Here is a 15,822-nt window from a genome sequence, read left to right as displayed (position 1 = left end):
TAATTTAACTGAATCCAAAAGCAAAACCCGTGCAGCTTTGTGTTATATCTAGATGAGATCTCTGATGTTTGAAGTGTTGTTGCCCGTTTTAAAAGCATCAAGACAGGACAATGAGCTTTGATTATGTTTACTCCTCCGTCAGTACAAATTAAGGAACTAGTTGACAAAACACAAACAAGGTCTGCATTGTCAGGTGTCATTTGTAGCCATAACAACGTTCCTGTTCATAAATACCAATTAGCTCAGTTTTTAAAAAAAGATAAATAGGAAAAAAAACAAACAAAACAAAACAAAAAAAAAAACAAAAAACTAAGCATCATGTTTTTCCATTTTAATAAGAACACCAGCAATTAGAGCTACAAAGAAGTCTACAAGGTAAATCAATGACGTTGAGGCAGTCAATGAAATGTTTCTGAAGTCCTTACATGTATAGGCTGATAAAGCAAATGTGCTGATGGGGAGAAAGCCTTGAAATGTCTGTTTTCCGTCAGGGGGGGATGATGTGGCTGGTGATGTGGATGTACACAGTGACCGTAGAGCAGTCCAGAGGGCCCAGCTGTGGGCTATGGGATGGCCCGGTTGGGTCTCTTTGGAGGGGGAGGGGGCATTAGCTCAGCGTCTGGGTCTGGTGGGTGTTTCCGGTTCTGGGCTTGGACTGCCTGAGCACAGCGGTCCAAATACTCCAGCAGGATGTCCTTAGTGACGGGCTCCCTGATGCTTTTACACACAGCTGGGGAGAGGAAGAATAAATACATACACACACAGGAAGAAGTAAGTTACTACAGATAAGATGGAGACAGACTCTTCCAGCAGCAGAATTTATGATTCAGTCATTTCAGCACTGGCAACAACACCACACTGGTAAATCCCTGCCCTAAACGGCAATTATCCAATCAGCAACTGTAACTCATTACAGTTTTGTCAAACTTCTACTCTCCCAACTCGTTAAAGTGAAGTGCATGGGGCTGTAGTAAGAGAACTACTTGACATTTAAGGAGTTCCTCTTTCTTTACTATTTAAAAACAAAAACAAAAAAAAACACAAAGCATTGTAAGAACTGGATCAAACATTATGTATCTGCTCCAACTTAAGCTGCAGACATCTGCATGCCTGACTTACTAGTTTAATACCCACAGTAGTAACCATTTCCAAGGCCAAGAGTTAGCATAAGATTAGCTCACTACCTGCAGGTAACACGTCACTTAAAATTGATTATCTATGAGCAGCAAATAAACATATAGTAAATAGCCTGTGATACATTATGATGTCATTATAAGCAGATAAGTCATGGCAGTGGCCAATAGCAGTGTCTATTGCGGTGTCTGGTCTGTGTTGTTTGACACTGGCTTTGTAGGTGGTCTGTGCTCTGCGCCCTTCTAGTTTAAACTTTGTGAGAAATCATGTTTTTTTTTTTTTTTTTTTGTCAGTATTGTCATAGTGGATAAATATTTCAACACTCATGAGCCTTGGCCACAGTTACTAAGGAGAAGAAGCCAGTCAGACGCACAAATCAGAGCAACAGCGAAATCAAAATGTGTCATCGCTGCAGTGCCTGAGCTGAATTCAAAAGTAAAGTGATGTAAACTACTACTGTTTTCAGTTTTTTCTACCAACCGTTAGCAGCACATGTAACAGAATTTTAAACTAAGTAATTGGATGTTTCTTGCTGAAATGCACACTGGGAGTTGTACTTTTTATGTACGCAGGCTTGTACCCTGGAAAACGTTGTCAAGGAACCAGATATTTTCTAGGAGACATACACTGATAATACATCTGGGAGGATTTCACAGCCTTTAAGAAAAATCAATGGGACTCTTACTAGCAGGACCAGAGGAGCCCAAAATAGCTCTTCCCACTGCAACAACTCTATTGGCACATTCATGAACATGCCATGACACCAACAACGTTTAGATGACTATGTATTACTTTCTAAATGGAATACGGTGTTGTTATCAGCTTGGGGAGAAATGCGGTCCGTCTAGATTTTAGATAAAGGGTGCTTTTGCCATCTGGGCTCGAAGGCTGCAAACAGCCTGCCTTAGGATCTAAAGCTTAATAATGCAGCACTATCTTTTCTATCTTCTTCTATAAATTCAATTCATTCTTTAAATGTATTTTCTCTCGCTTGTGCTTCTTGTTTTTATTGCTTCAATTTGTACTTTTATGTGCCTCCTTGTACAGCACTGGAAAGTCCGCATTTAGGTTACTGCTACACAAATAGGATTTATTACTGTGGTAAACTATTATTTTTGGCATTCCTTCTCCATCTTCTCTCTTTGTTTTTCTCCATTTGTTTCAGGAAGCTGTTACGGCCACGCAATTTTCATAGGACCATTTGAAAAAAAAAAGTGTGCTGAATTCAAAACAGCGTTAATCACTCCGTTTTTTCTTTTATTGAGCTGTGGAACTCAATCTTAACTCAGTCTTTAAGATGAAATAGCAACTCAGCGACTACATTACTACCACTTTTACGGAAACTTTAAAAACAAAATATTTTATCAAAAAAAAAAAATATATTATACTCTCATTTAAACACAATGAACATTTTTACAGTGCTACAAAGCGAGGTATGTTGATTATGTTATTGCATTTTTATTGTTATTATTATTATCATTTAAAGCAGCATTAATTGTACCATTAGGGACAGATGTAAATAAAACACTGACATATTATCACCGCATGTTTGCAAACTCTTGCTTATTTACACATTCAGCAGCTACAGAACAACATTATCACACATTTGGAGTCGTGTGTCCAATCCTGACTCTCCTTTTAGCTGTGTTTATCTCTACCAGCTCTTTAGGGGGAAAATTTATCTCTGTTTGTTTTTTTTGTCCGTCTGCTGTTTGGCGCTCGGCAGGTTGTGTGCAGTGGGTTTATTAATGCTGTTTTTTTGCTGAAAACTGCTGCATGCTAAACTGATGAGAGCAGCATTATAAATAAAACCATTAAAGCTGCGGGTCAGAAAGTCAAAACAATAAGCTGAAAGACTCAATAGAGCTGTGGGAAACAGCGATAATGATGCGATAATTATCTGTGTGTGTGTTGTTCCGGGCGACCCCTTTCACATACATATTATCATTTAATCCATTTGTTAATACAAAAATAATAAATAGTGCACCTTCTAGATTAAAAATGTACACACACACACACACACACACACACACACACACACACACACACACACACACACACACACACACACACACACACACAGAGTCACATATTACAGAAATCAAGCTAAGGCAGGAGGCTGATGTGAAATATAGATAAAAATGAGCCATTAATCGCAGGCTGACGGGTTGTTATTCACTCAGACAGAGACACAGATAGAGGAGATAGTGACATATTAATAAATAACTGCTGGAAGTCTCACCCATGGCTGTGTCGTAGGAGTTGGGGAAGCTCTTGTCCACCCTCTGCCTCATGAACACCCAGCTGTTGTTGGCAAAGGTGCACTCGATGATCTTGTTGTCATACTGTTTCAGCTCTTTAGTGGCCTGCGCAGACAAAGATGAAAGGACACAGATGGTTTGTACTTTTTTTTTTTACAACACAGACTCAAAGAAATACCAGTGTAATTTTACAAATCCTGTGAGGTGTTTTGGCGCAGTCAGAAGCGTGGATGGTCTCATATACAGATTTGTTTCCTCCTCAGGGAGTCACGGATATCAGTCATTATAAAAACTCTCAGAGACAGCGCTGCACTGATGAAAATCAACAGCTCACAATGACTGGCACGTGTAGCTGCAGCTTCAAAAATGATATGAATACGCTTTAAATTATTATCTTCACTTTTACTCTTACTACTTACCAATGGACACTTTTAGTAGCAGTAAAAAGGAAAAATGAAGCTTAAGGCAGCTTGGAGGGCAACGTCAACCGTCGACCTTACAAAATTGAAATACAGCTACAGTGATGATGACGTTAAAAATGAAGAATAGGATAAAAATACAATAAATGTGCAGCTCAGCATGATGGATTATATTAGTTCTGGCACCAGCAGCAAATACATTTGTTAGTTTGTCATTTTTGCCAAAAAACAAATATTACACTGGTATTCTTGTTTAAATCTGCAATAAAAATGTTGTACATTTTAGGCTCCAAATGAAAGCAAGAAGTTTCAAAATCCATTAAACTTTGAGGAATCAGAACAGTTTGATTTATTTGTTTCACCAACAGTCCAAACCCAAAGATACTGAATAGACAAAGATATAAAAAGATATTTGAGAAGCTGGAAGCAGCAGAATTTGGCATTTTTGCAGAAGAAACACGATGATAATCAAAGTCTTATGTTCTGATGATTGACTTCATATTTACTATTTATGGTTGTGTATATAGTGTTAAGAACATTTTTGTTTTAGGTTTCTTTTGTATGTAGTACATGTTCATAATTTATACAATATTGTAGATTTTAAATTTTCTGAAAGAAGCGCATCTACTTCGGCCACCGTGTCACTTGAGTTTCCCTCTGTGGTGTCAATGAAGTTTATTTAATCAATTAATTGTTTCAGCACTAAACTATATCAAAGCATCTTAATCCCAACTCATGGTCCACTCATTAGCTTTTATCATTAACTTTCAATCACATCTCGCGGTCTATACCAGATTTCATGGAAATGGACGCGATAAGAGACAGCCGAAAAAGACCATAGGTTTTGGGTGAAAGCCCCGGGAGAAAAAGCCAGTAAGGTGATATTGAGTTATTATTATTTTTTTGCAACATTCCAAGAGAAAAATAAACTCTCGGTATCACATGGATATTCTATTAACTATGAGAGTGTTGATGCGGATTTTGTTCTTTGAGTCTGAGAGGCAAATAAATGTATGAACGTCAGCACCAAGGAATGACTGTCGTGAGACTTCAGAAAGTGTTTTATGCATCTCATTATTAAAAGGATGAGAGACGGAACATCTAGAAGAATGGAGATTTAAGGTTGAAGAAAATCACCATTACTGAGAGAGGAATTTAACAGTTAAATAGATTTTCCTTTGGTGCAAAGCTGCTTAAGGATTTGAGCTAAAACTGGTGTCTTAATACAAAAACACAGACAGACACTCACACAGTGTGATCGTCTCTAACTCTTTGATGTAGCCCCCAACAAAGCAGAGCAACAGAAGTTCCTGCTCATCCCACTGAGCTATACGGGATCACTGACTTATTACATCATATTCTGCTTTGAAAACAAAATCAACTCTACGCACTGAGCACACTGTAGCACTGCTGAAGTATTTGAAAATGGCACACGATACTGAAGATCAAGTATGAGTCAAAGAAGACATTTGAGCATCTGTTGTTTATTTGTCGAGGGACTGTGTCTCACTGAGAGGATTCTCAGGACTTGGAAAATGCAAACCCTAGAGCTGCTGGGAAGCAAAAAGTGCAGCTGAAACAGGGTAATGGTTGGGCTTTCAAAGAAATCAAGAGTACAACAACAGGAGTCATTATGAAGTGCTCGTCTGTGATTTTTCAGGCCGTTCAGAAGGATAGTGTGGAGGCTCCGTGGATAAAGAGGCCGACCTGCAGGGTTCTGTGTGAACACGTGACCTGCAGCAAAGGTCAGAGCGTGAGCGCCGCTGCCAGGAAAGCGTTGGTGTTTGGCAAGTCGCAAAAATACAAAGTAAGAGCTCGTCTGATCCTGGAGTGTGGGGCATCTGGGCTCACAGCGGGGGGGTTGGAAATCACACAGGAAGCATGAAAGTGCGTGAGGAAGGAAGACAAAAAGGGAGAGAAAGAATACATGCCAAAGAGAGAAATTCTAGATGTTGGATTTCATACGATGGCTTTGAGAATTTGCAACTCAAACACAGTCATTATTTCACAATTCAGATTTGTCTCTAAAACAACTTCCTTTGATCTTGTTTGAAGACATACAGCACATTAATAAGACTGTAAATTAAACATTTCTTTATTTGGAGAGGAACGGACGATCTAAAGCAGCGACAGAATCTCTAAGCCTTCCTAAAGCTCGACGCAGCACGCTGCCAGAAAACTGTGAGGGGCAGTACAGGCAGGCGGGACGCGCTGCTACAGGCTGGGATCTCTTCCTGCTGGTAAGGGGTGACATGTTGGCTGCCATTTTTCATCACCACTTGGTGCTTAATCCGTCCAAATCTATCTCATTATGGCAGCGCACATGTGCCACCAGTTATCAGGGACTTTGTCAGTTGAACTCTTCATCAGCCAGTGTAGCACTAATGCAGCGGAGAATAGCTCAGTCGTTCTGCTTTTTTATTCCAACATAAAGATTATAATGTAGTATACGGAACACTAATGAGGAAGAAAAGGGTGCAAGTGTTCATGAAAGTCCTTAAACTTTTTCCTTTTCTTTTCAAAATGCAAAGTGAAGTTTCTTTAAAGATGAGGCCTGTTTTATTTCTGCTACTGTATCACTGACTGAAAGCAAACAATATGAAAACATCCATATTTATTGACATGTACCTTGTGTGTGCTTCACTTATAACAACATATTGTTTGAATAAATATAAAAGGACACAGGAAATATAAAAAGCTGTATTCTGCAATCAGTGAATTTGTTGTTATTGTGCATTATAGTTTTGACAAAAAATATGAATAACTGCTGACATGGATGTGTCTTTACAGATGGAGTTTCACCACATTGAAGTGCAGAACCAGTGTGTCATCTGATGTTCTCATCAAGGCTTAAATATTTCCTCTGATTTTAAAATGACTACCTCTCAGAAACATATTTTTGGGATTTCTTACTGTAAATGAAATTGTTATTGTTTCATATTCATCAGATTCTGTGATAAGGTGGACAAAAAATAAAAACTATACATAATCATCCGATCCTGATTTCCAGCATAATATCTCAAGGTTTAGGTTTAGCTTTAGGTTTCCACAGCAGACATTTCGACTTGTCATAGAAGGAACAGCACAGGTGTAAACAATAACATGAAACTGACGCAGCTAGATGGAATTCAGCCATCATCACCGTTATTATTTACACCAGGGCTTTTTCTGGTGTCGCATGTCAAAATGTTTCTGTGAAAACAGGCCTATTCTGGCATGTTGTTTTCGTGGTTTGATGAACAGGAGAGTTGTGACGTTATGGCAATTATCTGCACTCGATATCCGCTGGTTTGAGTGGCTCTCAGTGCTCTTTTCACACTTTTTCTGAACGATATTTGACAACACAGCTGGACAATAAGCTGACATTGTAGCATGGGAGGTAACTGGAAGAAAAAACTAGAGAGTAACTCAAAAACTGTACTTAAATACAAATTTGAGGTACTTGTACTTCATTTGTGTATTCTCATTTTATGTTACTTTATATTTCGACTCTACTACATTTATTTCACATCTGGAGTTTGTGGCTATTTTTTTGCAAATTAAGATTTTACATGTAAACACATGATTAGCTTATAAAATATAATGCATTGTCACTGATTAAACTACAAAATGTCTGTTGAGTTAAAATTTCTGGCAGTATTAAAAGGAAGCTTATAAGGTGATGCAATGGTAATATTAAGATAATGTATATGATAAATATAAGGCTCTGAATGGTTAGCATTCTGCATATGAAAACTTTTATTTTTCATACTTTAACTATGTTTTGCTGCTAATACTTATGCCCTTACACTTTTGTTTAATGTGGGACTTTGACTTGTAAGTGTAATGTACATTTATAGTACTACTAGTGCTACCTTCACTTGAGAAAAATATCTTAATACTTCTTCCACCACTGGTTATATTAATATACCAACAACATGTAAAGGTCAGACTTTAACTCCAGCTGTTGAGCAGCCTTAATGATGTTTGGAGAGGGCATCTTTATTTCAGCATAAACAACAGTCTTTAGTGCATGAGCACTGCCACAGCCAGACAGACAAACACACGCTGGGCTACTACAAGTGTTTTTCATGATGAGAGGCAAAAGTTTTTGGCGATCATTCCCAGATGATTTCCGCATCCAAACCTAAATCTTCTCCAAAGACAGGGAGAATGGGACCAGCACATAGAAATATAGTTGCTATATCGTGCAATGAAGCAGAAATTGGGGCCAAAAACAAATAAAATGCTAAGAATTTATGACAGCTGACCTTTTACCAGCCAGAGCACAACATAGAGAGTCAACCTGCTTCTTTATCAAATATTGGAATCTGCGCGGGCTGTTGTATGAGGACACTGCACTACACTTTATTACAGCACTTTCGCAGAGATAGTGACACGGATGAGTAAACATCCAAAGTTTGCAATTTCCTTGAATAGCTTGTTTTGTTTTCCTGGCCCTGCCTTTGTTTCATTCTAGACTTCATCAGAACCGTCCCTGAGGTCTGCGACGCGGCAGCACTCAGGTCCATTTTAATAACGAGAAACTAGATGAAAGAATATATAAGCAGAGAGAGGATGCAAAAGTACGAACATGAACAAACACTCCCTCAGAGGGAACAATGCAGCTGATGCAAAGTATAAAAACTAATGTTCAATCTTTAATATATGCTTTCAAACAGAATGCATTAGATGTCCTCTGTCCATTAATATCAGCTCCTACTGAAATATACCAAAGTCAGCTGAATGGCTCAGCAAACTGTGTATTATAAAGTGAAGGTGAATAGTCGCCTCACATGCTGTATTATCTACAATGTAATCACTTCAGATTATGGCTATATGTGGTCTTAAAGAGCTGTGTCACACAACAAATGCGAGTCCAGCGCCTCCACATGAACCCATTAAATGACGTCAGCGCCACGTCTCTAGCGAATATGTATAATACCGATCACTATCCCACGCATTCAGATTGGCTGTCACATCAGAGCTAAGGAGATCTCAGAGGAGAAAAACGAGGTAATAATGTGTAACAGAGACAAATAATGGGAGAGCAGGCGAACATGGTCAGGTCTGGCAGTTAAACAAAGCGAACAAAAAACCTGCAGAGACTTCCATCACATGACTCCCTCTAACTTTTAATTGATTAGTTTGTTGTGCAGCATCAAGTGTCTTTCTTAAGTTATCTGCTGGCAGCACATTCAGCTACTGGCAGCATTCATAGTTTTTAAATCCAACATCTCAAATAATAGACAAAAGCTGTGGACAACAAAAATCTTAAAAAGTAACAGAACGAAAACTCACTTCAATAATTTAATTGAACTTCAATGAGAAAGTGTCACCGCTGATTACATAGAAAAACACTCGGTCTCACGCTCACTTAATGATGCACATGGAGTCGTACAAATTGGGGGAAATCATTGAAGGTAAAAACAGTCAGAGGCATTTCAGCACTCAGGAGGTGGAGCGCACGCTGCCAAACTCTCACCGCTTCATCAAAGCCGGCGGTCTTTGACAGAGAGCTGCTCTTATCTCCGTCTCTGGTGACTGCATCTGTCAGGCACCATTCAGATTATTTATGATTAATGAGCTCTACTCGCAGGCCACATATAGCTCTGCACAGGAAGTCGACTCCATGAAAGTGCAGAACTAAATGGGAAATCAACAGCCATTACTTAAGCCAGGCTTTGGCAAATTCTACCATTTCTACAAGTCAGACCTGGAATAATGCAGAAACCCAGGAAGCCTGAAAACTCTTCTTAGTGTAACAGGAGTAGAACTCAGTGGTAACTCTTGTTGGTGGGAATCTTTGGCATTGTAAGGATTTGATCTTTTGATTTCTCGATTCAATAAATAACAAAGGGGGAACTCCTGTCCTTTGCCCACTGAGCTGCAAATGAATCATAACATAATGAAAGTTAAGCTAACTGGTCCTGATGAAGACCACTGTCTGATTAACAGAAAAAAAAGCTGAGAAAGTGTGTTTGTGTGTGCGTGTGCAGCTTTTTAAATCAATTAACTGCATTAATTTGAAGCATTTTACAGACTTCTTCCTGTAGGAAAAAATGATTATGTAATTTACTGACTGACATAACCAGTTAAGTATTTGTTGTTGTTGTGGAGTTCTGGAGTAATGGGTGAAAAACATTGCTGTGTTGTTGTTCTCCAGAAGTGGAGAACAGCCTCTGGGCTACAATGCTAATTTCATTACGCAAAATGTTGTATGAGTTATTTTCTTCACCTCACCAGAGTTGGTCGAAGTTTTGTAAAGTGCCGCAGTGTGTGACGAAATCCTTTTTAATTTTTGTTGCATCAACAAAACACTATCAACTAATGTTCTCACAAAATCTATTTTTGGCATTTGTGTATCTATTCTGAATTAAAGAAGATAAGAATCGTGACTCTAATGTGAATCATTTTTCACCCACCCCCTGGTAACTCTAAACTTAAACCATCCTATTTATATTCAAAGGACCTGCACATCCCCGCAGGTGTCTTGGGTGATGTTACAAAGCTCTGTGGAGCAGTAACAAAGATATCTGTCTTAGCAGGTGCAACAAAACTAACATAGGAGAAGTCAATGTCAATGAAGACACTCACACAGTCCTAGGAAGAGGTCTACTGTAATCCAGCAACATAAATGAAAACTATCATTATTATTATGAAATTATTATTTATCACCACAGATCTCTGAACAAAATGACAAAACAAATAATAGCAGGAATGCTGATACTGGGTATCAGCCAAATGTTGCAGATCCATATTAAATACAACTTTCTGCTGCAATCCATCCATTTGCATTGATAAGAGAAGGGACCACTGATACTTTTTCACTTATGTTTCACAATCATTTTAATGTGAAGTAGTCCTAGGCATTAGTAGGCTTTTATGATGAAAACTTTAAGTGCTGATAATGACATTCATTAGCTAAAGTTACCTAAACTGTACTTGTTTTTCTAACAGTGAAGACATTTTTGCAACTGAATACATAGACATACATGATGACTGATATTTATTAAACTTTTAGCAGCTAGACTTGATGCTGATGATGCTGACTCGATTTCATAAACCTTGTAAAAAAGAATAAATAAAAATGTTCACAAATGGTGTACGACCTTCTTTGCCTATTGTTAAGCATGGAGCTGTAGTTACAGCCTCACATTAGCTTACAACAGTTTCAGAAAGAGAGGCGAGGAGATTTTATCTTTTCAGAGAAGAAAGCATTGGTATTAGAAAAGAAAGAAATAGTCAGATTTGTGCATCTCTGAAAAAAATGGGTCCAACAGGGCAACGAGCACCAACGATCAGACAGGTCGTAAACCAGCTGGAGGAGGAGCTACCACTTTATTTGGAAGTGAAACTTGAAGTGAGTTTTCAATGTGTTTAATAATCCCTCATCACACAGGAAAACCATTGTGAGGGATTTTTACAACAGAAAGTCTGGGTGGTAATTTTACTCTTCAAAATAAGTTCAACTAACCTGGGAGATCGTGTATGCCCTGTTGAAGAGATACTTAAGGATGCTGCGATGTTCCCACATCTCAGTAATTACTTTGGTGATTACAATGCGATTATAGCCAGTAGAAACTATGGCCAAGCAATGCGGTGGAAGAATGTGCTTTAGTTGCAACACAGCCAACATTAATTAGAACTGATGAACAAGCAAAAGGAGGCTGCAACCCTCACGAGACTGACCATGTTTTTACATTTCTTCCTTTCTAATGAGAGACAATGGATTAGAGAATCTTACATGTTAATAAAAATTGATCCATAAATAGATCCAGACATCAGCTTTTCATAATTAAACCATTCTCAGTAATGCTCATGAAGTCTAGACATTGACTAGACAGAAGGGTCTCACTTGGCTTGCTCTTTCACAATATCCTCTCCCTTTTCGAAAGGCTGAGCTGATAAAGCATCATGAAAGCTCCCTTCCAAAATTCATTTTTGCAATTCCCTGTAGGTTCCAGCAGTGTAAGAATTACAACAATAAGGAGCTAAACTGGAAGAATTGAGCCAATAAAACAGGTTTTCATGAAGATTACAACATTTTTCTAATTACAAAAAAAGTTGGTTTCATTTGTATTTTCCAGCAGCTGCACGCTTTCAAATGAGGCGGCAGCTGAATGTGCCTCAAATTACATCTAATCGACATGCCAGCATTTCTAACATGCCCGTGAGCAAGGCAGTGAATTTCAAAATTACTCTGTTTTGGAGCACTGCAGGCCACAAACACACACACACACACACACACACACACACACACACACACACACACACACACACACACACACACACACACACACACACACACACACACACAGACACACACAGCCTGTGCAGAGGTGGCACTACATGTCAGATTTATCAGGAACATATTATATACAGGCAGCCAAAACCACAAGTCGCCATGTCCTTTACTGGCATGCAATTACCATTTCTTAGCATATTCACACTTGGGCTGGATGTTAAACACATATCATGGCAAAAATAGCAACATGAGGGCTGAGAGAAGATGACCTCAGGGTTGCAGCGATTTGCTCCGTTTTCCTAAGATGAGCTTATACACCGAGCAGCAAACAGAGACTCTACCTTGTTCAGTTACAGAGCCCAGAGCTGATACATGGGAATCTGGCACAGCAGCGACAAATCCAGAGGGAACAGAAACACTTATTTACTGTGTGTCTTAACCATGACTGTGACTGTTGGGAAGCCTACACATACTTAAAGTGGGAAATTCCCATTTGGAATAATAGCATTAAAGAAATGTGCATCAAAATAGAAATCGTAGAACAAAATGCAAAGTTCTATCGTGTTTCTCCAAAAACTCATCGCTGCCCCCAGACCAGTGAATTACCATAATACCCTTATATGGATGAGATTGCTTGTTATTGTGGAGTGCACTCGACTGTGAATTGCTGTAGGTCAAAGGTCTGATGATGTAGTGTGTGCGTGATCCCACACAGCGCAACACTGCAAATTCACACAGGCGATATGCAGCCAGGAAACACTTGAACTCAGTGTCACTGTTACAGTAAGAGCAGCTAATAAAACCCTCTCTGTCCTGCCGATGGTACAAAATACCACAGACAGCTTAACATGATATGGTAATGTGAGTTAGAGCTGCTATGATTTGTTCATTAATTGATTAGTTGCTTGAGAGAAAATGAATCAGCAACTATTTTGATAATCAAATAATCACATTAATGATTTTTCAAGCAAAAAAATGTAAAAGTTAAAGCTTCTTAAATGTGACGATTTGCTGTGTTTCTTTGTCATATTTGGTTGTAAACTGAATATTTTTGGGAGTTTCTTGAATAAAACACACAATTTCAATGAATCACCTTGAGCTGTGGGAAATTATGGTGGAACTTTTTACCATTTCCTGACATTTTATAGAAAAACTGATTCATCAATTGATTGAGAAAATAATCGTTAGTTGCAGCCCTGGTGAGAGTAATCGATGAGGGAATAATTATTACACTGACACAGCTCTGAGTTCATATAAAGGTGTAAAAAAAAAAGCTTATATTAGGGTTAATATAAGGTGTTAACGGCATAATGATTATTTCTCTTATTTGATAAAGCTGTTAATTATTTTCTCAATTAATTGTTTCGTTTTTTTTAAATATCAGAAAATATTCCATTTAAAATGATATAAAACAAAGAAAAAACGCAAATCTTTACATTCTTGCTTGAAAAATTACTGTTACCAAACCTGCGCATACTGTTGCATCTCTACATGTTCAGTATAGAAAGGAAAAAACTTCCTTTACTTCTCTCAAAAGCCCTTTCCAACTCAGCAGAGTGAAACATCTGTGCAGGGAGGTGTTGATTTTCACTGACGGAAGCTCGAAACTGAACAAAAAAGATCAAAGTAAAACAGACTGTGTATCAAAATCCTCCACTTCCCAGAGCAGAGCTGACTGCAATTAATTAGTAAGCAAGGACGGTATCTCACATTAAGAGAAAATTTAAGAGCAGCAGGGTGGTGAATGAAGGAAGGGTATGAAAACTGTGTCACACTGATAACTATTATTCTGAGTTTACCAAATTAATTTAATAGAATATGATAAAATGCGCTGATAACACAGGAAATGAGGCACCCAGGGGTGTCTCTGATAAAGACCAGCTTCTTTGGAGTAAATAAACACCCCAGCTCCTGTTTAAGAATTTACATAAAACAATTAACCTGGAAAGCAACACAACTGTTAAATACTGTATCTTCATGTCTCAACAATGTGCACTCCTTTAAATCTTGGCTGTGTTAACTTGCCTTCAACAAAACTGAAATCTGGAAGCTGGAAAAGCGGGGGGGGGGGCTTCTGGCTTGTTGGCATGAGGATGAATTCAACAAAACAACACATTTATTTTCTCACCTTCATCTTTGCAAAGGGCCTGTCATAGTTGCCGACGTAGAGCAAGCCGACAGTCTGTGGAAGCAGCCTACAAAAGACAAAAAGATCACGGTTAACACCCTCGGCGCAGGATCTCAACATGAGAGTATCTGAGTGGTAACAGCGGCATAAAGACATCACTACCAGCTAGTAACAGAACGGCAGAGATGTGAGATTACACCTATATGAGCCCGTCTGTGTCTCTCTGTGCAGCGTCGTGTTGCTAGACTTACAGGGACAACTACAGTATGGGCACGTTCAGTGTCCAAGGCAATAATAATTCTGTGGAACTTATACAGAGACTGAACACAAGGCCATGGTGTTATACGGCACCTTTGTCTGAGAGCTGATCGTCAGCCCTCAGCACAGTTGATTCAGACTATAACTATTCTTATGCCTTGTGTGTGCAGCCGTCTGTACCATGAACATGTGTCTCTGCAGTTCTTGCGTCTCATCCAAGAGATCACGCCCAGCAGATGTCTTAATCACACACTCCCCCCCCCCCCCCCCCCCCCCCCATGTGCCTGCAGACGTGCGCCGCAGACTGAGTACACGGGCCCTGGTTTCATATTAGTTCGCCATTTTTAGAACGGAAATAAGGGGGGCTATTGAGCTAAATTGATGGCTAAGCTACAGTGCGTCTACGTAGTCTGATGCACCTCATTCAGTGATTTCAATTGGAGCTGAAATCCGAGACCATCTTTCCATCCACCCCAACCCCCTCCTGTGTAATGATAGCTAGCACAAGCAGGAAGGAAGCAGCAGTAGACATTAAGAGAGCCAAATAGCCGTGCAGTGATGGACACTGTTCAGACCTTACAGCAGCAAGTCCATTCCCCCCGCTCGTTCTATTAATACTTTTGATTTGTGCAATGTGGGATAAATACTTTCCTACACGTGCAGGACACGAAACAAGAAATTTGTACTGATGACAACACAGTATCAGTGAGATTTTTACCAGAGGCAGAACAGACGAGGAAACAGAATCAGAGCATATATCAGGGTGTTTCAGAAGAACAGGCTCTTTTGTTGTCGTTCTCAAGCTGTTTCACAATGCTAAGTTGATGCTCCACTCAAAGCCTGAATGTTTGAGGTTCATGTGTTACTGAGAGACTCCTGCTGTCTTAAATTACACTGCAATTTTCTCTCAGCGTCAGGGTCAGATGAATTGTGTTAAAATGAGAGATCTAAACAGCAGAGAACACTGATAAAAATAGACCGTTTTTATTTTTTTGTTAAAAACAATCAAGAAGTTGTTAAATGTCACCGTATAGAAACACATGTAATCTGACCTGTAGCAGCTGGAACGATATGTCAAACGATTTATGAATTCAGATTGAATACAATTCAAAACATCCCTATAATGTTAAAAATAAAGAAAGTCAGGCACTGTCTATAAAAAAGAAAAAGGCACAGCAGGGATGTTGATTCTCACAGTCTTCATAAAAGTAAAAGTAAATCACACATTTGTGGAGCTCGTCAGTCACATATTCACATACTCTCCTGTCAGGCTCCCAGAAGAAGTCGAAATGATTTTCTCTGGCAGTTAGCATTCAGACTCTCTCTCTGTTTGAGCTCCTCATCATCTGTGACAGTGGTAATTCTTGGCTGCTCAACAGAAGCCTCGTTCCCTGG

The 15,822-nt window shown here is 39.1% G+C and overlaps 1 protein-coding gene across 1 annotated transcript in view; it reads right to left on the bottom strand.

The window, feature by feature from the left end:
• Positions 1-316: 316 nt before the first annotated feature.
• The window catches only part of rngtt (RNA guanylyltransferase and 5'-phosphatase), a 93,519-nt gene continuing 78,013 nt past the window's right edge, over positions 317-15,822 (bottom strand). The window contains exons 14-16 of the mRNA XM_022769099.1: positions 14,170-14,236; positions 3,377-3,500; positions 317-730 (exon numbers count right to left, since the gene is read on the bottom strand). Coding sequence (XP_022624820.1) covers positions 564-730; positions 3,377-3,500; positions 14,170-14,236 — 358 coding nt within the window. The 3' untranslated portion in view covers positions 317-563. The remainder of the gene's footprint in view (positions 731-3,376; positions 3,501-14,169; positions 14,237-15,822) is intronic.

Source organism: Seriola dumerili, unplaced genomic scaffold, assembly GCF_002260705.1.
Source record: "Seriola dumerili isolate Sdu_G_001 unplaced genomic scaffold, Sdu_1.0 BDQW01000025.1, whole genome shotgun sequence".
NCBI lineage: Eukaryota > Metazoa > Chordata > Actinopteri > Carangiformes > Carangidae > Seriola > Seriola dumerili.
The sequence above is the reverse complement of the archived record's forward strand: the minus strand, read 5'-3'. Positions and strand labels throughout refer to the sequence as shown.